This window comes from Pelophylax lessonae, assembly GCF_965119305.1.
Source record: "Pelophylax lessonae genome assembly, chromosome: 4".
In the NCBI taxonomy this organism is placed as follows: domain Eukaryota; kingdom Metazoa; phylum Chordata; class Amphibia; order Anura; family Ranidae; genus Pelophylax; species Pelophylax lessonae.
Window position 1 is genome coordinate 250,386,481 of NC_138771.1, and position 23,854 is coordinate 250,410,334.

Sequence of the window (23,854 nt, forward strand, 5' to 3'; positions counted from 1 at the left end):
ATTCCTACTTTACAGGTTCCTTTTAGAAGTACAGTTCTAATGGTGTGTAGAGCATACAAACCTGGCATCTGTACAAGAATGCTGCAAGTAGACAAGATCACTAGTTAGTCTCATTGATCCAAGAGAGAAACTCAAGACCTACCTGTGTTGCCAAGTTATTTTCTGGGAACTTGACTAACCAGTTAGTGATTTACCGCTACAGACTTTTGGCAGTCATTTAAACAAAGTTTAGTCATGCTTATAAGTGTCTTACTGTATAACTCCTGGGTTTTGATAAAGTAAGTTAAACTAAGCAGGAACTTGTGCTGCCCATTGATTTTTATTAAAGACATCAAACTTTTTTTAAAATGTTCATTTGTGAATAGCAAGTCTTGTAAACCAAAGAAACATCGTGTGCAAGCTGCTCAGGCTTAGAAAGGGGTGCTGGTCCTCAGTCCACTGCTGTGCGTGCTGGCTGGGGAAGGTGCTCATCTCTGCTCCAGATGTCAATGTGTGTGAAAATGGATGTCCCTGTAGCCACACATCGAACCAAACCTACTCGTGATGGTACATGGCAACCTCAGCCTGGGCTCCAACCAGGCCACGCCTCCAATACAACACACTCCGCCCCATGCATCTCCCATGATCAGGCTCCAAGGGGCAGAGCGCGATGTAAACTCTGGAAGCAAGTGTTCAGCCCACGTTTAGAAAAAAATAACTTTTCTCTGTCGCTCATTGACAGACGTAGTCCTCTTTGATTCTCATCAATAGGGTTATGCTGCCCTCTACAGGAGTAGGACTAGGCAGAAAGAAAACGTTCTGGCCACACCCTAGGGGCAGTCCCAGAGGGTATATCCTCTTCCTGTCTGCTACAGGAAATCAGTTTTTTTCTGTCTAGTCAGGAGTAAGGACCTAAGTTCCTTGCTGGGATCTCTGGTCCTGGCAAGATTTTTTAGAAAATTTTTTTCCTTTTAGGTAGTTTTTGTCTCCAGTTTTCCTGTGAGATCTTCAAGCAATCACGCCGGATCTGGGCGACGGGCTGGATGTTGAGATCCAGTGGTCACCCCAGCCGGCCTACGAGCGCGCGCAGACCATAGCTCCGCGCTGGGTCGGCCGCGACACATTCAAGTAAGTATGCGGGGCCGGGTGACGGGCTGGATGTTGAGATCCAGTGGTCACCCCGGTTCAGCCTACAAGCGCGTGCAGACCATAGCCCCGCGCTGGGTCGGCCGCGACATAGTCCCATTGGACGGGGACTGACCCTGCGAGTTAAACGTCTCGCTTGGACGCCAGGAACCAGAGAGTCAAGGCGTCCGTATTGGTCGACAGCCCCCCACCCCGGTGGAGAGGGTACTGTGAAGAGAGGGTGCCGTCAGCCGGTATGGTGAGTAAATGTTCCCCCTTCCCCCCTGTGGGGTCTTTGGGATACGGGCCCCTCTGTGTATGGTCGGATCCTTTCTAACATTAAAGTTCCCCCTTGTAGCCTATGACATGTTCACATATCCCCTGTGATAGTGTGATCTGGTTTGGGAGCTGACACTCCAGCAGGCTTGGTTTGGGAGCTAACACTTTAAACAAACCTTGGTTTGGGAGCTGACACTCTAGCAACCTTGGTTTAGGAGCTGACACTCCAGCAGGCTTGGTTTGGGAGCTGATACTTTAGCAAGCCTTGGGTTCTCTAGCAAGGAAGCAGAGTTCGATTTGCTATAGTAAAACACATAGGAGGTATAGCCTACCTTAGATCGCCATACTCCCGCAGGCCGACAGGCCGCCATCAGCTGTTTTCAAAGCATGCAGGCCGCTGTACTGGAGGAGCCACGCTAGATCGGCAGTCCGCCGCCATTTTGTTGTAGACCGCATGTCTGCATTGTCTACACAAGCCGCCCGCCGGTCACGCAGGCCGCCATTTTTTCGTAGCCTATTGTCTCCTGCATGGGGGCGGCCATGTTTGTGCCCAGCAAACCTCGAGGAGCAGCTGGGAACGCCGGAAGGCGTACACAGGGGGCGGAGCCACTTCCTTTCACCCGGGAAACCTAGTGCAAGACTTCCCAGTCTGCACAAGACAACGCTGACAGCAGTTTTAATAAGAAACTTCTTTGCATCTGGTGGTGAGCCCTTGGGGTTTCTCTCTCTGTGGGGGTCCAAAGCAGGTACGCTGAGGGGCGCTATTGCGCTGGTGAATTAAAAAAGGTATTCTTTTTATTTAAAAAAAAAAATATATATTTTTTTATTTAAAAAAAAAAAAAAAAGAAAACATTTTTTCCTTTTTTACTGGCAAAGTGTCCTGGATTAACATGGACCCTGCCACACATGTATCTCCACCTGATCCCCTCGAAGTGGCTGCAGGACTCTCCAGTTCCCCACTTAATAGTGAGTCATTGTCAGCAGTTTTTGGAAATTTTTTGTCTATCCCGGGTGGAATTGGCTTGTCAGGGACAGGGCGCAAGGAAGCGACCCCCGCCTATCCCCCTTTTTCATCTGAAACTTCAGATTCAGAGTCTGAGCCTATTCCTGCAGTTGCAGGTACCTCATCTGGGGTTTGTGACTCGGGTACTGTCTCTTTAGACAGTAAGGAAGATGTTTCGGCATCTACCATAGCCCGAGAGGGTTAGTAACGCATTAATTGTATCTGTTCGGAGGTTACACCATCAGAAGTAGCTGATACTGAGATCCCATTTGGTACTAATAAACGCACCAAAATGACGAAAGTATTTCCCTTACCCAAGTGTTTCGGTAATGTAACTAAGGAGGAATGGGGTCATCCAAGACGAGCCCCTACTATTTCCTTAACGCATTAATAGGCGTTATCCGTTCGAGGAATCATTCCTCAAGAGATGGATAGTACCATCTGTGGTGGATTTTCCAATCTCCAGAATGAACAAAGCTACGGTTATCCTATTGGAGGATGCTCCATCCTTTAAAGATGATCGTAAGGTGGAAGCTGTGTCTCGCGCTATCTTTTCCCTAATTGGGTCAGCTTTCAGACCAGTAATTGCTATTGGTCTAGAATGGACCAAGTGGCTTAGGTGGGAGAGATATCCCCCAGGCGGTATCAGATCTGGTGGAACAGATGATACAAGAGTTAGTTTGTCTGCGATGTTGCACTAGACGCCACTCCACTATTGGGGCGAGCATCAGTTTCAGCAGTGGTCCTCAGGCGTACACTGTGACTAAAATATTGGTCGGCAGACCAAGGCTCCAAGGAAGCTTTGGTTAAATCTCCCTTTTCAGGGTGTGCGCCTATCTTGGGACCAATTTAGATGAGATTATTAAGGATCTCACTAGAGGAAAGAGCACTTTCTTGCCACAAAGTACTAAGGGTAAAGGATCCCGTCAGAGACGGGCGCCTTCTTTTTCCGTTCATAAAAAGTTTTTTCGCCCCACGGGCGAAAAAAGCAAAGTCCTCCAAAACTCCTTCGGGAGGTTTTTTAAGGGGCGTTGGTCGGGCAAGCAAAAGCCCGGCTCTTCCAGACCTGAAGATGAGACTACTAAAGCCTGAAGGTGCGCCCCCGCCCATAGCTGGGGTAAGGGGACGTCTTTGCCGGTTTCCGGATCCATGGCTTTCCAGAACCTTGGACAAATAGTTTGCGAGGTCATACGGTCAGGTTACAAGATTGTATGTCAATCTCTCCCAGTGCGATTCTTCCTTTTCAATATTCGACTATCCCCGGATCGCTTAAAAGCTTACGGGGGGCAGTCACGGATTTAATGCAACAAGGAGTGGTGGTCCACGTTCCTTGGACAGAGCATTTCAAGGGTTCTATTCGAACCTTTTCACAATACCCAGAAAAGAGGACAAGGTGCGTCCAATTCTGGACTTGAGAGCATTCAAACTTTTTTGTCAGGGTACAAAAATTCAAGATGGAGTCCATTCGCACAGTAGCGGCCTCCCTGCGTCAGGCGGATTTTCTGGCGTCCATAGACATCTAGGATGCCTATCTTCACTTTCTTATTAATGCAGGACATCAGCGTTTCCTGAGTTTTTCCGTAGAAGAGTACCATTATCAGTTTGTGGCGTTACTCTTTGGTCTCGCCTCGACTCTCCGGGTCTTCACAAAGGTGTTGGCCCCAGTCTTGGCGTTGTTATGACAACGGGACATATCGATTCTAGGTCACCTAGACGATCTTCTGCTCCGAGCGGCTCTATTACTAAACTTAGAGATCACCATGACCTCTTTTGCAAGAGTTCGGGTGGCTGGTGAACCTGCAGAAGTCCTCTTTGGTTCCCACCAGGAGGCTGGAATATTTGGGTCTAATTTTAGACACATCCAGGCTTGCATGAGGGTCCTGGGTTTGAGGGTGGCTTCCTTTGAAGCAGTACCATTTGCCCAGTCCCATACCCGAATCCTTCAAGGAGAGATTCTTCTCAAGTGTAACCGGAATCCAGATTCCCTGGACAATCTGATCCGGCTGAGCAAGCGGACCAGGGAGTCCCTGGTCTGGTGGCTTCGGTCTCCGATGCTCAGCCAGGGGAAGTCATTCCTACCAATATGTGGACGCTTATCACCACGGATGCCAGTCTATCCGGGCGAGGAGAAATTCTCGGCTCAGGGGCTTTGGTTCCTGGAAGAGTCCAGGTTACCGATAAATGTATTGAAACTAAAAGCGATCAGACTTTGTCTGATTCACTGGACCGAGCAGCTCCAGGGCAGCCCGGTTCGGATCCAGTCGGACAATGCCACAGCAGTGGCTTATGTCAATCATCAAAGGGGCACCAGGAGTGTCCTGGCGGAAGTGGCCAGCATTCTTTGTTGGGCGGAACGATTGTTCCAGCTCTCTCTGCGGTATTCATTCCGGGGGTGAATTGGCAGGCAGATTATCTCAGCCGTCAGATTCTGGATCAAGGGGAATGATCTCTTCATCCAGGGATATTCCACCAACTGTGCCTCCGTTGGGGCACCCCCGAATGGGAGCTGTTGGCATCTCAGCTCAACAGGAAAGTGCGGAGGTTTGTGGCTCGCTTCCACGATCCTCTAGCAGACACCGAAGACATGTTTATCGCCCCGTGGGGGCAGTATCAGCTACTTCCCTCCTCAAGTTACTGCCGAAGCTTCTTCGCAGGATAGAGGTGGAGGGAATCCCAGTTATCCTGGTAGATCAGGACTGGCCTAGTCGGGCCTGGTACGCCGACCTGGTCAGGCTGGTCGCAGACGTTCCTTGGCGACTTCCTCTTAGGGAGGATCTGCTGTTGCAGGGACCGATCTTCCATCCTGCTTTACGATCGCTGGTTTTAACGGCCTGGCTATTGAGACCCAGGTGCTGAAGGACAAGGGATTGTCAGCTTCAGTTATTCCTACTCTAGTTAAAGCAAGGAAAGCGACTTCCAGAAAGATTTATCATCGCACATGGAAGTCTTATAATGCGTGGTGTGAATGCCTTGGGTTCCCTCCACGTTCTTATTCGGTGGCCCGAATATTGGTTTTTCTGCAACAGGGAGTTGAGCAGAAGCTGGCCTTGAGTGTTATCAAGGGTCTGTTTTCAGCATTAGCTATCTTCTTTCAGAAGTTTTTGGCTATTCATTCCTTGGTGCGTAATTTCATCCAGGGGGTGCGACACCTGGCTCCGCCAGTGCGCGCGCCGTTACCACCCTGGGATCTTAATTTGGTGCTGTCGGTTCTTCAGAAACCTCTCTTTGAAAATATCAGGGATATTCCCTTGCTTACTTTATCCCAGAAGGTGGCCTTCTTGGTGGCTATCACTTCTGCACGCAGGGTGTCAGAACTGGCTGCATTATCCTGTTGGTCCCCATATCTGGTGGTTCATAGGGATAAGGTTGTTCTTCATCCGAATCCATCCTTCCTAAGGTGGTTTCAAGGTTTCATTTGAATGAGGACATTGTATTGTCCTTCCTATGTCCTAAGCCCAATCATCCTCGAGAATTTGCGTTGCATTCCTTGGATGTAGTTCGGGCGATCAGGATATATTTGAATACTACGGATTCAATTTGTAAGACTGATTCACTGTTTGTGATCACGGATGGCCCTAAGAAGGGGTTGCCTGTTTCTGCCGCGACCATCTTTAGATGGATCAGACAGATGGTGGTATAGGCTTATTCTATCCAAGGGTCGGGATCCCCCGTTCCCTGTTAAGGCGCACTCTACTTGGGCGCTTAGTGCTTCCTGGGCCTTCCGCCATCAGGCGTTAGTGGTTCAGGTTTTCAAGACGACTACTTAGTCGTCGGTTCATACCTTTACAAAATTGTATAAGGTTTATGTGAGGGCATCGTCAGATGCCTCTTTTGGCCGCAAGGTTCCTGCAGGCCGCTGTTTGAGGAGACTGTTGGTCTACATCGAGGGTTTGTTGGGTAGGTCTCATCTGTTTGTCCGATGAGTCCCTTGATACTTCTGGTTGGCTCCGGTTGGGCCTTCTAGATTGGATTTTGATTTCTGTCAATCCCACCCCTCATTTTTGGCACTGCTTTGGGACGTCCCTATTGATGAGAATCAAAGAGGACTACGTCTGTCAATGAGCGACAGAGAAAATTAGATTTTTGTAAGATCTTACCGTAAAATCCTTTTCTCTTAGCTCATTGACAGACGTAGTACCCGCCCCTCTATCATTGAGTTGGGCTGGGTCAAATTCTCTGACACTGCTTTGTGACATAACTGATTTCCTGTAGCAGACAGGAAGAGGATATACCCTCTGGGACTGCCCCTAGGGTGTGGCCAGAACGTTTTCTTTCTGCCTAGTCCTACTCCTGTAGAGGGCAGCATAACCCTATTGATGAGAATCAGAGGACTACGTCTGTCAATGAGCTAAGAGAAAAGGATTTTACGGTAAGATCTTACAAAAATCCATTTTTTTGCGGTTAGAAAGTCTGGGCACGTAATTTACTGAATTTGCCCTGCATTTCACTGAGATAAGTGGGCAAAGCAATGCAGAATATTTAATCTGTGGTCAAGTGTAACAAAAAATAGAAGGAATGCATTTCATTGTTAGGAGCCTGACATTCCCCTTGGGCATCTCTATGACCCTCTTCAGCTAACTGCTCAGTAGTGTTAATTTCGTCAACGAAAACATTTTTGTCACAATTTTCGTTAGCTGCCTTTTTACAGCGATGAAACAAAAAAGAAAAATAATTCCATTTTCGTTAGCACATGAAAATGTGAGGGAGGTTTACCCTCCGAACTTCTGGTTTCGGTTTCCATGGAACTCCATTCCTAGCAGTTAGCACTAGAGACGTTGGCTGCATGTTTAAGTTGCTAGGAATAGTCCCATAGACTATTAGGTTGCATGTTTTTGTAGAGTTTTCTGAAAGTGCACCAAAGATGCAGCATGCAGGACTTTTGGTGCGCTTTCAGAAAATGTGGCAATAATGTACAACCTAATAGAAGTCTATATGAATGTGGCTAAAACCAGGAGTAACCTGCAGAAAAACTGCGAGGTACACCACCACTGCGGCCAAACCACAGCAAGTGATCCATGCTCAGGTCACTTTTCAGAGGCATTAACCACTTAAGCCCCGGAAGATTTTACCCCCTTCCTGACCAGGGGGTATTTTGCGATTCGGCACTGCGTGACTTTAACGGACAATTGCGCGGTCGTGCGACGCTGTACCTAAACCAATTTGATGTCCTTTTTTTCCCACAAACAGAGCTTTCTTTTGGTGGTATTTGATCACCTGTGCGATTTTTTGATCACGCGCTATAAACAAAAAAAGAGCGTCAATTTTGCAAAAATAACAATATTTTTCACATTTTTTTATATGAAATTCCCCCCAAAAAAAAAGTAAAAATCAAAATTTTTTAAAATTTTCGGCCAATTTGTTTTATGCTACATATGTTTGGTAAAAAAATCGCAAAAAGCGTATTTTGATTGGTTTGCGCAAAAGTTATCGCGTTTACTAACAAAGGGAAAGATTTTTGTCATTTTTGTTGTTTTTTTTTTTTTAACGCGTAATGGCGGCGATCTGCGATTTTTTTTTTTTTTTTTTTTGCGGTACTGCGACATTGGGGCGGACAGATCGGACCCTTGACTGACATTTGTGACACTTTTGGGGTTACCAGTGACATTTCTACAGTAATCAGTGCTATACATATGCACTGTTACTGTAAAAATACACTGGTTGTGAAGGGGTTAACTTTATTTGGAAGGGAGGGGCTGTGTGTATCTCTAGGGGCGTGCTTTCTACTGTGATTGGCTGTGGCTTGAGCTGTAAGGACACTGATCAACGGATCTACATACTAGATCCGTTTTATCAGTGTCTTTACAGCGAGGAGAATGACAGGCAGCTTGTTTACACAAGCTGCCTGACATTCTCCCTCTCCCCCGCCGATCGCCGAGTGACCGGCGGACATCGGGTCCGCTGGTCACACGCGCGGGGGGGTCCGTGACCACGCCTCCGGGGGCGCGCGCTCGCTCCCTAGACCCTCACAAGCTAGTGACGTAGCCCTACGTCACTTTGCCTGTGAGGGGCTGACTGCCGACGTAGATCGGCGTTAGGCAGTCGGCAAGTGGTTAAACAGACTGAGGAGGTAATATCACATTTCCTTTCATACCACTGTCAAGAGCACTGTGTGCATTACAGGCCTCTTTAGACAGACCACTGTCCAGAGTACTGTACATTACAGGTCTCCTCACACCATCCAGAGAGGCTAAATCTGTATCTGTGAGTTTGTTTAAACCTTAACACAAAAAATAACCTCATAGAATTTTTTACTCCAGTTGTATGTAATAAGTTTGGAAATTCTAGAGAAATGCTTAAATAATGCATGACAATTTAAATCCACTAGATTTTAGTTGACTAAAATGTAGAGCATTTTAGTTGACTAAAATGTAGGGCATTTTAGTTGACTAAAACGTAGGGCATTTTAGTTGACTAAAATGTAGGGCATTTTAGTTGACTAAAATGTAGGGCATTTTAGTTGACTAAAATGTAGGGCATTTTAGTTGACTAAAATGTAGGGCATTTTAGTTGACTAAAATGTAGGGCATTTTAGTTGACTAAAATGTAGGGCATTTTAGTTGACTAAAATGTACTGCAGATTTAGATGACTAAATACAACTAAAACTTAAACAATAGCAGATGACTTTAATGGGACTAAAACTAAAATGGCATTTTAGTCAAAAGACGAAGACTAAAACTAAATTGAAATTTGCTGTCAAAATTAACTCTGCCTGTCTTTCCCCCCATAACTGCCATTGCTATGATGCCTGTCCCTTTGCGTTTGGCTGCTGCTCAGCCAATAACATACAGTTGGCATCTATGGAGAGACAAAGAGTCTGGCGTGGTTGAAAGTACTGAGTGGTGGGCTGAGGAGGGGGAGAGGAAGAAGGTGGTGTGTCATTCAACCCTCTGAAGCCACCCCACAAGCCAATGAAGAAAGTAACTTTGGGTTGGTTCCAGGGGAACTCTGTTAGAGCATGCACAATGAGAATAGTAACATTGCAGCTACTTGATTGACTGTTTTATGGCTGCCACTAACAAGGAAGTTCATGGATACAACCAGAACCAGGTATTTACTTACAAAGAAAAGTTACATGCTGGAAAGATTTTGCACTCCACTTTAGAATACAGTGGAAATAAAAAGTCTACACACCCCTTTTAAAAATGTTAGGTTTCTGTGATGAAAAAAGTGAGATTATCATAAATACCAATAAACATATTGAAGAAAAGAAAAAAAGTGACTCTAAAATTAACGCAGCATTGTTGTTCTTATTTTTCATGAGCTGAACTCAAAGATCGAAGACTTTTCTTCGTACACAAAAGGCCTATTTCTCTTAAATATTAATCACAAATCTGTCTAAATCTGTGTTAGTGAGCATTTCTCCTTTGCTGAGATAATCCATCCACCTCACAGGTGTGGCATATCAAGATGCTGATTAGACTGCATGATTATTGCACAGGTATGCCTTAGGCTGGCCACAATAAGTGCCGGTTCACATTTGTGCGATGCAGGAACGCTGCGAATATACATAGTGTTCCTGCATCGCATCCGCACCCCTGGCAGTTCACACTGCCATATGTGATACGCTGGGGGTGTCAATTAAAAGTTAACGACACCCCCAGATAAGATCGCATATGGCAGTGCGATCTGTAAGTTCGCATAGAATTGGATCGCACTAGTGTCAACTACCATGCAATCTGATTCTGCTGCGGACCAAAGAAAAGGGTCCTGTGCGTCTTATTGCGATTAAACTAAAATCTGGTTGCATAAGTGTGCAATACCCTCCTTATAAGGGGGATGTAGCTGTGTTCAGAATTTAGAAATCACATTCAGACTCATGTTAAATAGGAGTTAGTACACACCTGCCATCATTTAAAGTGCCTATGATTAACCCCAAATAAAGTTCATCTGTTCTAGGTCTTTCCTGACATTTTCATAGTCTCATCCTACAGCAAAAGCCATGGTCCGCAGAGAGCTTCCAAAGCATCAGAGGGATCTCATTGTTAAAAGGTGTCAGTCAGGGGAAGGGTACAAATTAATTTCCAATTCATTAGATATACCATGGAACTCAGTGAAGACAGTCCTCAAGTGGAGAAAATATGGCACATCAGTGACCTTACCAAGAACTGGACGTCCCTCCAAAATTGATGAAAAGACAAAAAAACTGGTCAGGGAGGCTGCCAAGAGGCCTACAGCAACATTAAAAGCAGCAGGAATACCTGGCAAGTACTGGCTGTGTGGTACATGTGACAACAATCTCCCGTATTCTTCATATGTCTGGTATATGGGGTAGAGTGGCAGGGCGGGAGCCTTTTCTTACAAAGAAAAACATCCAAGCCCTGGTAAATTTTTTAAAAACACATAAGCATGTGGGAAAACGCGGTATGGTCTAATGAAACCAAGGTTGAACTTTTTGGCCGTAATTCCAGAAGATGTTTGGCGCAAAAACACTGCACATCGCCAAAAGAACACCATACCCACAGTGAAGCATGGTGCTTGCAGCATCATGCTTTGGGGCTGTTTTTCTTCAGATGGAACAGGGGCCTTAGTCAATGTAGAGGGAATTATGAACAGTTCCAAATACCAGTCATTATTGACACAAAACCTTCAGGCTTCTGCTAGAAAGCTGAACATGAAGGAGGAATGTCATCTTTTAGCATGACAACGACTCAAAGCATACATCCAAATCAACAAAGGAATGGCTTCACCAGAAGAAGATTAAAGTTTTGGAATGGCCCAGCCAGAGCCCAGACCTGAATCTGATTTAGAAATATGTGGGAAGATCTGAAGAGGGCTGTGCACAGGAGATGCCCTCGCAATCTGACAAATTTAGAGTTTTTGCAAAGAGGAGTGGGCAAATATTGCAAAGTTAAGATTTGCCCTGCTGATAGTCTTTTTGGATATAAGTCTGAGTGCTGTAAAAGGTGCTTCAACAAAGGTATTAGGTTAAGGGTGTGCACACTTATGCAACCATGTTACTTTGGTTTTTACTCCTCCCCCCCCCCCCTTTTTTTTTTCTGAAATGATTTGTCTCACTTTTTTACATCACAGAAACCTGACATTTTAACAGGGTTGTGTAGACTTTTTATATCCACTGTACATTAAAAGTAATACACCCAAAACCTATTTAGGGTTAAATGACACTTCAATTGTCGTACCCTAGCTCAAATTTAATAACTGTACATTTGCCTTGCATTCTAATATTCTGTTCAATTGTGTGATTTTCTTTCCCTTTTCTTTTTCCTTCATATGTAGATGGACAGCCTTTCAAGGTATGTATTTTTTTCCCTTGTGTAGCACATTATGAGCCTTTCTACAGTACTGTATTCTACATTTTAATGAAGGGGGCATATAGACTTTATGCATTTTCTACACGCTCTTTACCAGCTCCCCGCTTTTTATTGTGCATTGGTTTGCTCATGGTACATTGTTTAGCGTGTTGAAAAGCAGGGTTAAAAAATATTTTCAGCTTGCTATACATTATGCAATTCACTTGTATAATTTCCCAAAAACCTCATATGTCGTCAAACCTAAACACCATTTATAACTACTATCCAGTCAGGCAGGTCCTAGTCCTTGCACTACGTAGTTGAAGGTAAGGCCTCATGCACACAGGGCGTTAGCAAGAACGAACTGCAGAGTCACTACCAACGCCAGGAAAAAGCAGCTGTAAAAACACGCTTTTAGTAGCTTTTTTCCATTGGCTTTTAGCAGCGTTTCTCTGCCTCTTTTCTGCCTTTTTTCCATTGGCTTTTAGCAGCGTTTCTCTGCCTCTTTTCAAAATCAAGTGTTACCTATAAAGCCGTCTTTGAGACCCCTTCGTGTCTGGTATGGACTTTGAGGGGAACCCCACGCAAAAAAAAGGTGTGGGGGTCTCCCCCAAGATCCATACCAAACCCTTATCCGAGCATGCATCCCGGCAGGTCAGGAAAGGGGAGGGGACAGGCGAGCGGCCCACCCCACCCCCTCCTGGACCATACCAGGCCACACGCCTTCAACATGGGGGGGTGAGTGCTTTGGAGCGGGGGGGGGGGGGGGCTGTGCACCCACCCCACAGCACCTTGTCCCCCTTGTTGAGGACAAGGGCCTCTTCCCAACAACCCTGGGCAGTGGTTGTGGGGGTCTGCAGGCTGGTGGCTTATCAGAATCTGGACGCCCCCTGTAGCGAGGGGGCCCCCCAGATCCCGGACCCCCCATGTGAATGAGTAATGGGGTACAATTTTGAGAAGTCCTTTATTAAAAATCTTCCTCCGGTCTTCTTTCTCAGATTTTCTCCCTCCGGTCCTCCAGTGTCTCCTATGATTATGCCGACTCCGCTCTTTGCAGCTTCTTATATAGCCATGGGGCGTGGCCACCCGGTGACATCACTCGGAGACCCCACCCCCTTGTGCCGTCACCTGACGATGCGTGGCGACACTGGGCGGGGTCTCCAGGTGATGTCACCTGGTGGCCACGCCCCATGACTATTTAAGAAGCTGCAAAGAGTGGAGCTGGCATAATCACGAGAGATATCCTTGGAGAAGGACCAAAGGGAGAAGGTTGGAGGAAGATTTTAAATAAAGGACTTCTCAAAATTGTCTCGTCATTATTTACACTACACTGCCTTTTTTGGGGTGAATGGGTAAGGGTACAATGTACCCCATATTCATTCACATAAGGGGCTCCGGGATTTAAGGGGCCCCCTTGTTACAGGGGGCGCCCAGATTCTGATAACCCCCCTGTCCAGACTCTCACAACCACCGCCCAGGGTTGTCTGGAAGAGACCCTTGTCCTCAACAGGAGGACAAGGTGCTTTGGGGCAGGGGGTGCAGAGCCCCCCTGCTCCAAAGCACCCCCCCATGTTGAGGGCGTGTGGCCTGGTATGGTCCAGGAGGGGGGGGTGTGGCCGCTCGCTTGTCCCCTCCCCTTTCCTGACCTGCCGGGCTGCACCCTCGTATAAGGGTCTTTTATTTTTTTTGCGTGGGGTTCCCCTCAAAATCCATACTAGACCCGAAGGGCCCACGCCGTTTTATTTTTTCTATTTTGGCGTGGAGTTCCCCCCTCCTCAGAGCGCAAGTCGCACCACAAATCGGATCATCCTGATCCGACTTGGATGCGAATTCCATTCAAATCAATGTGCTCCCATAGGAAACCATTGATTTTTACATTAAAAAAAAAAAATGACGTGGCTTAACGCTGTATAAGCAACGTTAAGCAGCCTTTTGCTGCGTCAGACGTTGACAGCTGTAACGCTGGCCCTCAAAACGCACTGGCCCAGGGTTTTTTTTTTGCAGCTTGAAAGCGCCTATGTCACTTACAGCTTCGAAACGTCTGTGTGCATGAGGCCAACAGATAACCTGGAGGGGCGTTTTTAAGCTGCAAAAAAAGAAAAGTCTGATGCTTCTAAAAGCAGCTGCAAAAACGCCCTGTGTGCATTAGGCCTTAATCTAAAGGAGATTTTACAATGTATGACTAGGTGCAGTGATTACATGCTCTCTAATTTTGTGGTTACATAATAATACTGACCATTTCTAATATCTTTGTGTATTAGAAACTTATGAGACAAGAATGATATAAGTTTTTGTAGAATCATAATCCAATTTGAAAACAATTATGTAAAGCATATGCTTGGGTTTTTGCTAAATGCATATGCTGCAAAAGTTTTGTCTGGTGCAGGAAATGCATACACATCAGTTATAACTATAGGTGCTTATTACAGATAGCCTCTTTTGTCCTAAAGTGGATGTAAACTCTCACACATAACCCAGTGAAGTGAATGGCCTAAGATGATACAAATCCTCCCTACATACGTTTTGTTTTTGTATCTGCAGTCTTCAGCTTTCTACACTGTTTAGAAAGTGAACATTGTGCTAGAATTTCTCTTACGTCCTCTTGACAGTCACCGCCCACTCATACAGTCTTCACCAATGGGTATTAACCTCTTATCCATAGGAGCAAGCTAGGCATAAGACTTGTTAGAAACAAAGTAATTTACATAGACACACCTATGGGGGCTGTCCCACTGGTCCAATACCCCCCTGCAATCAGCCATCCCAACTCAGTTTGTCTTCTGCCTAGTAAGGAGTGAGATAGACTCTCCCTGTGCTGGGGCTACAGTCTCAGCCTTTTCTTCTGTTTTTATGATTTTATTTCTGAAAAATTAGTTTTTTTTATTTGCACTGCTAGCTGTTTATTTCTCAGCATTTAGTTAGTCACTTCTTGAGATGATGACGGCGTTGTGGAGCTGGGAGTCGCACTGGTCGTCCTGGTGTTCCAGGACAGTGGGCCTTATGGAATCCCAGCCCGCCATCGAGCGTTTAGCGGGCTATGTGTTCGCCCTGGCTTCGCAAGTGACCCATCCCTGTCCTCAGGGATGCAGCCTGCGAGGTGGCTACCTCGCCTGGACGTCTCCCCATGGTTCTCCGTGCACTGCTAGCATCCTGCGTCTTTGGCTGACGGCACCCCCGCCATCTGAGGGTGGGAGGTTTCCCATCGATGAGAGGCACCCCACGCCATCGGGTACGGTAAGTACACTCTATGTGGGGCCTCTGTCTGGGGCTGGCAGTCCTGTGTGTCTGTGTTATCCCCTCATGTCTGTGCGTTTTTGGGCTCCCTGATCTCAGTCCCTGCGGGGGCTCTCTCACAGCTGGTACGCTATGTGGGTTTGTGGGGGTCCCTCTCCTATGTCACTTTATGGTGCTTTTGGAGGTGCAGACACCTGCAGCGACCGCTGCGGGGTTAAAAACCGCCGGTTCGCCATTTTAGGTGGGGGCAGCATGCTGGCTTCACTGTGGGCGGTTATACAGCAGTGTATGTAGTGTTTTGGCGCTTTGCGGCGCCATCTTGTGTGTGGCAAAGTGTTTTTTGCTGAGCACATGTCGGCGGCCATTTTACCAAAGCTTCCCATTACTTTCTATGGGCAACCATTTTTCCTTGGTCTAAAATCCTAGTTCAGCCTATTGCGGTGACATCACTTCCTCTTTCTGCATAGAGGAGATCGGCAGGCGTGTGGGGTCTGTCTGGCTGTCTTTTTTGTGGGAATACCTCTGACTGTCAGCTTATTCCTGCTTGGGGGGTCGTTTTGCATAGTCCCTCATAGCGGTGTACTGCGGGGGATCGCGGTGCGCTTAAAGGGCCAGTACTTTAAAAAAAAAAAAAAGTTTATTATAGAGTCCCAGGACTGCAAATTTCCCCCAGCCTTGGTGTAGGGTTCAGGGTCCTCTGAATCCTCTGCTCTGACTACTGTCTGCTGCACTTGCGAATTTGACGTCAAAAGTGGATTTTCTGATGTCCGCACAGGGTGCTAGAAAAAGGCCTAGGCTCTCTTTTTCTTCTGATTCTGAATCTGACATGGTTGCCGTAGGTAGCATGCCCCTTGAAGGGTCTCGCTCTTCTCTGTCTGAGGGGGAGGCGGAGGTTGTGGGGGTGGATGATTCCCCCCCTGGGACGGCCGCAGACCGCACAGCTATGGATGCGCTGATCCTTTCCATTAAGGAAACACTACATTTAGAGGATGGGCCCAATCCTCTGGGGATAGTGTCCTCTTTTGGTACGCACAGATCCCGTAAGGCGGTGCAGGTTTTTCCTTGCCCCGCTGAGTTTCACGCAACTGTGAATGAACAACGGCGTAACTTAAAGCGCACTTTTGTGGTGCCCAAAAAAGTTTCAACTTCTTTACCCCTTTGCGTCTCCTATGGATTCGCACTGGTGTGTGGCTCCTACTGTGGATCACACTGTGGCCAGGTTAAACAAGGCCACTCTGGTACCCACCGAGGATTCTCCGGTGTTTAGGGATCCTACGGATAGGAGGCTGGAATCTCTTGCCCGCCATGCTTACATGGTGGTGGGTTCCATGCTGAAACCTATCTTCGCCTCTGTAATGGTGGCTCAAGCCGTGGCGGATTGGACCAAGGTGCTTAGACGCACCCTTGTGGCTGATTCTGCTCCCCCTACCACACTGGAGATGGTGGACCAGATTTATCGTGGGGTCATGTACTTGTGCGATGCGGCCTTAAATGAGGCCCCGTTAGCTGCGCGCCTATCCAGTGTCGCGGTGCTTAACCGTCGCCTGATTTGGCTGAAAAGTTGGTCTGCTGACCAGACTTCCCGGAAAACAGTGTCCGACATTCCCTATGCGGGGTCTCACCTTTTTGGGGAATCCCTGGATGAGTTGGTTAAGGGTGTCACTGGCGGCAAAAGCACTCTGTTGCCCCAGAATCCTAGGGGTAAGTCTTTCCCCGGTAAGCGGGGCCCCTCCTTTAAACCAAACCAGGGGCCCTTTCGTGCCTTCAAGGCGCAGGGCAAGGGAAACCCTTCAAGGGCCAGAGTAGCCAGAGGAAGCCCTGGGCAGGCAAGCCAAAAGCCGCCCAGGCTGGTGCGACGGCCCAGTCCACCACTGCCTGAAGGGGCGCCCTCACCCGTTTCAGGGGTGGGGGGACGTCTGCGCGGTTTCCTCCAAGAGGTGGTGTTTCAAATGCTGTGTGCAAAATGGGGATCCCGGACGTGGATCTGTTTGCGTCCCGGCTAAACAACAAGGTGGGAAGGTTCATAGCAAGAACGCGCGATCCTCTGGCAGACGCCTCGGATGTGCTGGTGGTGCCTTGGCACCGATATCGTCTGATGTATGCCTTTCCTCCGATTCAGTTGTTGTCCAGGTTCCTTTGCAGGTTGGTCTCGAAACCAACGTCGGTGATTGTGGTGGCACCAGACTGGCCGTGCCGGTCTTGGTACGTGGACATCATTCAACTAGCCGTCGAGCCTCCATGGCGGCTCCCGTTGCGGGACGATCTACTGTCTCAGGGACCGATCTTCCATCCTGCTTTTACAGTCGCTGGCTTTAACGGCGTGGCTTTTGAAAGCCAGGTCCTGAGAGACAGGGGTCTCTCCTCGGAGGTCATTCCTACCTTGCTCAAAGCAAGGAAGGCCTCATCTGGTAAGGTATATTATCGTACCTGGAAGGCTTATTTTGCCTGGTGTGAAGCCAGGGACTTCCCCCCTCGGTCCTATTCGGTGGCGAGGGTGTTGGCCTTCCTACAAACTGGTGTGAACCAGCGCCTTGCGTTGACCACGATTAAGGGGCAGTTGTCTGCACTGGCAGTTCTTTTTCAGCGCCCCTTGGCGTCTAACTCTCTGAGTTATCCTAAGGAGTTTGCTTTGCTTTCCTTGGATGTTAGGGCGATCAGGGTTTACCTGTCGTCCACTGAATCCTTTCGGAAGTCGGATTCTCTTTTTGTCCTTCCTGAGGGATCTCGGAAGGGTATGGCTGCGTCTGCGGCGACCATTTCAAAATGGATCAGACAGACGATTGTACAGGCCTATTCGATTAAGGAATGGGTTCTGCCCTTCCCTGTTAAGGCGCACTCTACCAGAGCGGTGAGTGCGTCCTGGGCCTTCTGGCATCAGGCTTCAGTGGCCCAGGTGTGCAAGGCTGCGACTTGGTCGTCTGTGCACACCTTTTCAAAGTTCTATAAACTTGATGTTCTGGCATCAGCAGATGCCTCTTTTGGCCGCAAAGTTCTGTGTGCGGCAGTACCTTAAGGGGACCCTAGTTTTGCAGGACCCTGACTGTTGGGGTTGTTTCCCCCCTTGTTTATTTGCTTTCCTGGGTTAATTGCTCCAGTTGAGCTTTTATGTTACCGGAGGATACCTTTCTGTTCACGTAAGGTTCCTTTCTCTGCTGTGGGTGCTGCGTTGCCTTTTCTGACGGTTGCGTTTCCCACCCCTCATGTCTACACTGCTTTGGGACATCCCACTGGTGAAGACTGTATGAGTGGGCGGCGACTGTCAGAGGACGTAAAAGAAAACTGAATTTTTGTAAAATCTTACCGTAAAATTCCTTTCTCTGAGTCCTCTGACAGTCGCCGCCCCCGCCCCTCTATTTGGGGTTCTTTGGACTTTAACTGCTTGCTACCCAGCTGAGTTGGGATGGCTGATAGCAGGGGGGTATTGGACCAGTGGGACAGCCCCCATAGGTGTGTCTATGTAAATTACTTTGTTTTTAACAAGTCTTATGCCTAGCTTGCTCCTAGGAATAAGGGGTCATTACCCATTGGTGAAGACTGTATGAGTGGGCGGCGACTGTCAGAGGACTCAGAGAAAGGAATTTTACGATAAGACTTTACAAAAATTCAGTTTTTTTTCTTCCTCTGTTCCAGTACTGGGTGTGGAGTCTTGGCATACACTGTGAGACAGCTGATTAAAGGGAAGGCGCTCACCCCCTTTCCACATAGGCAGAGGAAGGAAGAAACCTGCAGAGCTGTGCTGTGAAAACACCAACTCTCTGCTAATCTATCTCTATGCACCCATCCTGACTCAAGTTTCCAGCCTCCTGTGTCGGAGAACTTGTCAGAAGTTATGCTGATTTCTATAAAAAACAAATCAACCCCAAAAAAAAAAATAGGGAAGTTAGGGTGAGAAGAGCCCATTGGAATTTAACTGTGGTACGAACAGATTGAGGTAGAAATATATTTGAACATGGTATGTTTTGTTTATTGGACTCACCCGGAAACTTAATAAAAATTATATTTGAAAAAAAAAAAAAAGTTATGCTGATAAGAGGAACCGAACAGCAGAAAAACACAGGACTTGGGGCTTTAGAGAGAGATAGGTAAACACTACAGATATGTGCCCAGGTCAAATTTCATGAATGGGGTTTACATCCACTTTAAAATCCCTATGTTCCTTGGCTTCCAGTATCTTGTCTAAGGAGTTTTGAGATTTAATTTTTCCCCCCTGTCAATATTTATTGCATGTTTAAACTGGTAATAATTGATTTGCAGGTATCCAGGAACTTCAGGTGTTCTAGCCAGTGATCGATATGAATTAAATATTGGATCTTCTAGTTATTTAGAAAGAGGAAGACTTAGTCACAGCAGACTAGAAAAGGATGACCCTACTGATTTTAAAAAGGTAATGACTCCATTCTGCAACAAAAAAAAAACAAGTCTTTTGCAATTGATTTCCACACTTCAAAACTATTTCTGTTCAGTTTCATAGTCTGTAGTCTTTAAGGATTTTTCTCATTGTAGGCTGATGTCACGCAACTATAGGCACATCTTTCCTGAACTTGTTCTATGTCTATGCAGGCACAATTTACGGATTTCAAATCTGTAATGGGAGACATGTTCTAATCATTCCTATGCCTTCAAGTGATTGTAAAAGATCACCTTGTAAAACTACCCATTCAGTTTAAAACCAAAATGAAAGGCAAACATTTTTGTATAGATCTAAAAAAAAAAAACCTTTCTCTAGCGCTCATCGACAGACGTAGTCCTCGGTGATACACCACCTTAGGGTTATGTTACCTCCGCAGGAGCAGGACTAGACAGGAAATTAAAAAGCTCTGGCCACACCCTAGGGGCAGTCCCAGAGGGTATATCCTCTCTCTCTCTGCCTCAGCAAATCAGTTATTTTCTGTCTAGTTAGGAGTAAGGACCTAGATACCTTGCTGGGATCTTAGGTCCTGGCAAGAATTTTTTTCTAAAAGGATTTTTAGACAGCTTTTTTTTTTTTTCTCCAGTGTTCCTGTGAGATCTTCAAGCAAGAAAGCTGAACTGGGCGACGGTCTGGATGTTGAGATCCGGTGGTCACCCCAGTTCAGCCTACGAGCGCGTGCAGGCCATAGCTCCACGCTGAGTCGGCCGCGACAAAGTCCCATTAAAAGGACTGAACCCGCGAGTTAAACGTCTCGCTGAAACGCCAAAGACCATGAGTCACGGCGTTCGTATCGGTCGACAGCCCTCCCGCCCCGGTGGAGAGGGGTACTGTCAGGAGTTGGTGCCCGCCTGGTTCCGGTATGGTGAGTAGTATGTTCCCCCTTTTTCCCTGACGGGGTTTGTGGTGAACGCGGGCCCCTCTCTGTATGGTAAGAAAGAGTCCTTTCTATCCTATAACATGTCACAAATCCTCCTACTTTGAGTGTGATTTTATGTGTGCAAAAAGCCAGGAGGCTTGGTTTGGGAGCTAACAATCTATTGTATACATGTTTTAAAGATGTAATCTGTGGCATTCTGGGAATCTTATGGGTTAAGTATAAGCTACCTACCAGTCAGAAGCCACGGACATGTAGACTGCCTTCCAAATCAGATCTCCAGCTATTAGCAGGCCTCCCGAACGGCCATGCGGTCCGCCAGGGCCGGTACCGCCAACCACGCCATATCCCCATGCAGAGAGAGTGTTGTGTGCCCTGCAGCACACCGCTAGTCAGCACAGGCCGCCGCCATTTTTTTTTGCTGGATCGCACGAGCCGCCATTTTGGCGTAGCCTCGTGTCTCCAGCATGGGGGCGGCCATGTTTGAGGTGATCCTACACCTCGTGGAGCTTGGGGGAGGCGCCGGAAGGCGTGCAGAGGGGCGGAGCCGCCTCCCTTCTTCCTGGGCAGCCAGCCAAAAGACTTCCTGTTTGTCAGGACAGCGCTGTAAGCTGTTGCAGTTTAACTCTGAGCATCAAGTGGTGAGCCTGGGGGTCTATCTCTCTCTCGATCGATAGGGATCCCTAGCAGGTAACACTAAGGGGCTTTTTGTGGCGCTGGGGGTCAGAAAAAAAAAAAAAAAAAAGTTTTTTTCTTTTGATTTATATTATCCAGGAAGTAACTGGAGTTATCATGGACCCTGCCACACATATTCCCCCACCTGTTTCCCTCGAGGGGGCCTCGGGACCCGCCGGTGCACAGAGTATAGAATCATTTACAGCAATTTTGGAGTCTATGGTGGCTCGGGTGGAGGCGGCCTGTCAGGGACGGGGGTCAAGGAAGCGACCCCCCCGCCTACCCCTATACCATCTGACACCTCTGACTCAGATTCAGAGATGGTCACGGCAGTTGCAGGTTCCTCTGCAAGGGCTGTTATCCCAGGTAAAGCCCCCTCAGACAGTGAGGAGGACGCTTCTTCTCCTGCTATAATTCAGGAAGAAGCATTGGTGGACGCACTAGTTGTGGCAGTGCAAGAAACCTTAAAACTTGAGGCTTTACCGGCAGAGGCAACTGAAACAGAGAGGCCTTTCGGTACTAATAAGCCCATCAAGATGGCGAAGGCTTTTCCGGTACCTAAATGTTTTGGTAATCAGATTAAAGAAGAATGGGAGCATTCTAAACGTACCTTTACTATTTCCAAGCGTATTGCTAGACGCTATCCGTTTGAGGAATCCATCATTAAGAAATGGACGGTACCACCAGTCGTGGATCCGCCTATTTCCAGGCTGAATAAAGCCACGGTTATTCCAGTGGAGGACACTTCGTCCTTTAAGGATCCGGTGGATCGAAAGATAGAAGCAGAGTCCCGCACTATCTTTTCTCTGATAGGGTCAGCATTTAGACCAGTAATTGTTATTGGTCTAGTTTCCCAGACACTTACGGAATGGGCGGAAATGGTACGCCAAGATCTTAGGGGAAAAGATATTCCCCAGGAGACATCTGATTTGATGGAACAGATCATACAAGGGCTACGGTTTATCTGTGACGCAGCCTTGGACACAACTCCCTTATTAGGGCATGCATCTAAGTTAGCAGTAATCCTCAGACGTGTGCTGTGGTTAAAATGCTGGTCAGCTGACCTAGATTCCAAGAAGACCTTGACCAATCTCCCTTTTCAGGGGAATCGTCTATTTGGGGCCAACCTAGATGAAATCATTAAGGATGCCACTGGGGGCAAGAGCACTTTCTTGCCACAGGCTGCAAAAGCTAAGGGACCTCGCAACAAGCGAGGACCTTTCTTTACCGCCCATAAAGGGCGCCTGGCTGGTACTAGCGGGAAAGGCAAGACTCCTCCAGGAGGGTTCAAGAAGGGCTGGTCGGACAAGCAGAGGACCAACCCAGCCAAACCCGAAGCAAAGGAGTACACAGCCTGAAGGTGCGCCCCCACCCGGTTTCAGGGTGGGGGGACGTTTTCACCGGTATTCAGGACATCAGATCGAGCATCAACCACTACTACCGGTGCGATTCTTCCCTTCCAACATTTAAGTACCACAGGAAGCGGTAGTTACCGTTCCCTGAATAGATCTTTTCCTTTACCTTTTCCTAAGATTAGTCCCGATACCTCACAGGAATCGGATCTGGTTGACCAGATAGGCCAAGTAGCCTCTAGTCGGGTGACTTCGGTCCCTGAGGTTCAACCAGAAAAGATCACCTTTCCTGATAACTATCAGGTATCTGATAAATGTGTGGGAACAGAAAACGACCAGACTTTCTCGGATGGTCGGGGCCAGATAGCTCTAGGGACGCCTGGTTCAGATCCAATCAGCGCCAGTGGTCCTAGAAATTCTAGGCTGGCCTCCTCAAGCCGGCCTGGCCGACTTGGACATGCTAGTCGCAGACGTTCCGTGGGAACTTCGTCGCAGGGAGTGTCTGTGGTCTCTAGGACCAAGTTACCTTTGTGCTTTACAGTCGCTGGTTTTAATGGCCTGGCCATTGAGACCCAAGTACTTGAAGGTTTGTCTACTTCTGTCATTCCTACCCTTATTAAAGCAAGGAAAGCGACTTCCAGCAAAGTCTATTATCACACATGGAAGACTTATATTGCGTGGTGCGAATCTTTAGGATTTCCTCCACGTACCTATTCGGTGTCTCGAATATTGGCCTTTTTGCAACAAGGGGTTGAGCAGAAGCTAGCCTTGAGCACCATCAAGGGTCAAGTTTCAGCATTAGCAATCTTCTTTCAGAAGCCGTTAGCTACCAAATCCTTGGTGCGGAATTTCATCCAGGGGGTGCGGCACCTGGCTCCTCCAGTCCGCGCGCCCTTACCGCCCTGGGATCTTAATTTGGTTTTGTCGGTTCTACAGAAACCTCCTTTTGAAAACATCAGGGAGATTCCCTTGCTTACTTTATCCCAGAAGGTGGCCTTCTTGGTGGCTATTACTTCTGCTCGCAGGGTGTCAGAACTGGCTGCATTATCATGCCAGTCACCATACCTAGTGATTCATAGGGATAAGGTAGTACTTCATCCTAAGCCATCTTTTCTTCCTAAGGTGGTTTCAGATTTTCATCTGAATGAAGATATTGTACTACCTTCCTTGTGTCCTCAGCCCAAGCATCATCGGGAACATGCGTTGCATTCCTTAGATGTGGTTCGGGCAATCAGGGTATACCTGAAAGCTACGGAATCATTCCGTAAGACGGATTCACTTTTTGTGATCACGGATGGCCCCAGAAAGGGTTTGCCTGCATCTGCCGCAACCATTGCCAAATGGATTAGACAGACGGTGGTACAGGCTTATTCTATTAAGGGTCAGAGTCCTCCGTTCCCTGTTAGGGCGCACTCCACTCGAGCGCTCAGTACTTCCTGGGCCTTTCGCCATCAGGCGTCAGTGGTCCAGGTATGTAAGGCGGCCACCTGGTCGTCGGTACATACCTTTACAAAATTCTATAAAATTGATGTGACGGCATCGGCGGATGCCTCATTTGGCCGCAAGGTTTTGCAGGCCGCAATTTGAGGAGACCGGTGGTCTACCTCGAGGGTTTTTTTCTGTTTGAAAATTTTTTTGTTGAGTCTCATCATTAAGGATGAGCATTGTAAACT

At 47.5% G+C, this 23,854-nt stretch overlaps 1 protein-coding gene across 1 annotated transcript in view; it reads left to right on the plus strand.

The window, feature by feature from the left end:
* PPP1R12A (protein phosphatase 1 regulatory subunit 12A) overlaps nucleotides 1-23,854 on the plus strand; it is a 297,833-nt gene that overhangs the window by 235,590 nt on the left and 38,389 nt on the right. Inside the window, exons 21-22 of the mRNA XM_082254983.1 lie at nucleotides 11,622-11,638; nucleotides 19,124-19,253. Of these exons, the coding sequence (XP_082111109.1) occupies nucleotides 11,622-11,638; nucleotides 19,124-19,253 (147 nt within the window). The remainder of the gene's footprint in view (nucleotides 1-11,621; nucleotides 11,639-19,123; nucleotides 19,254-23,854) is intronic.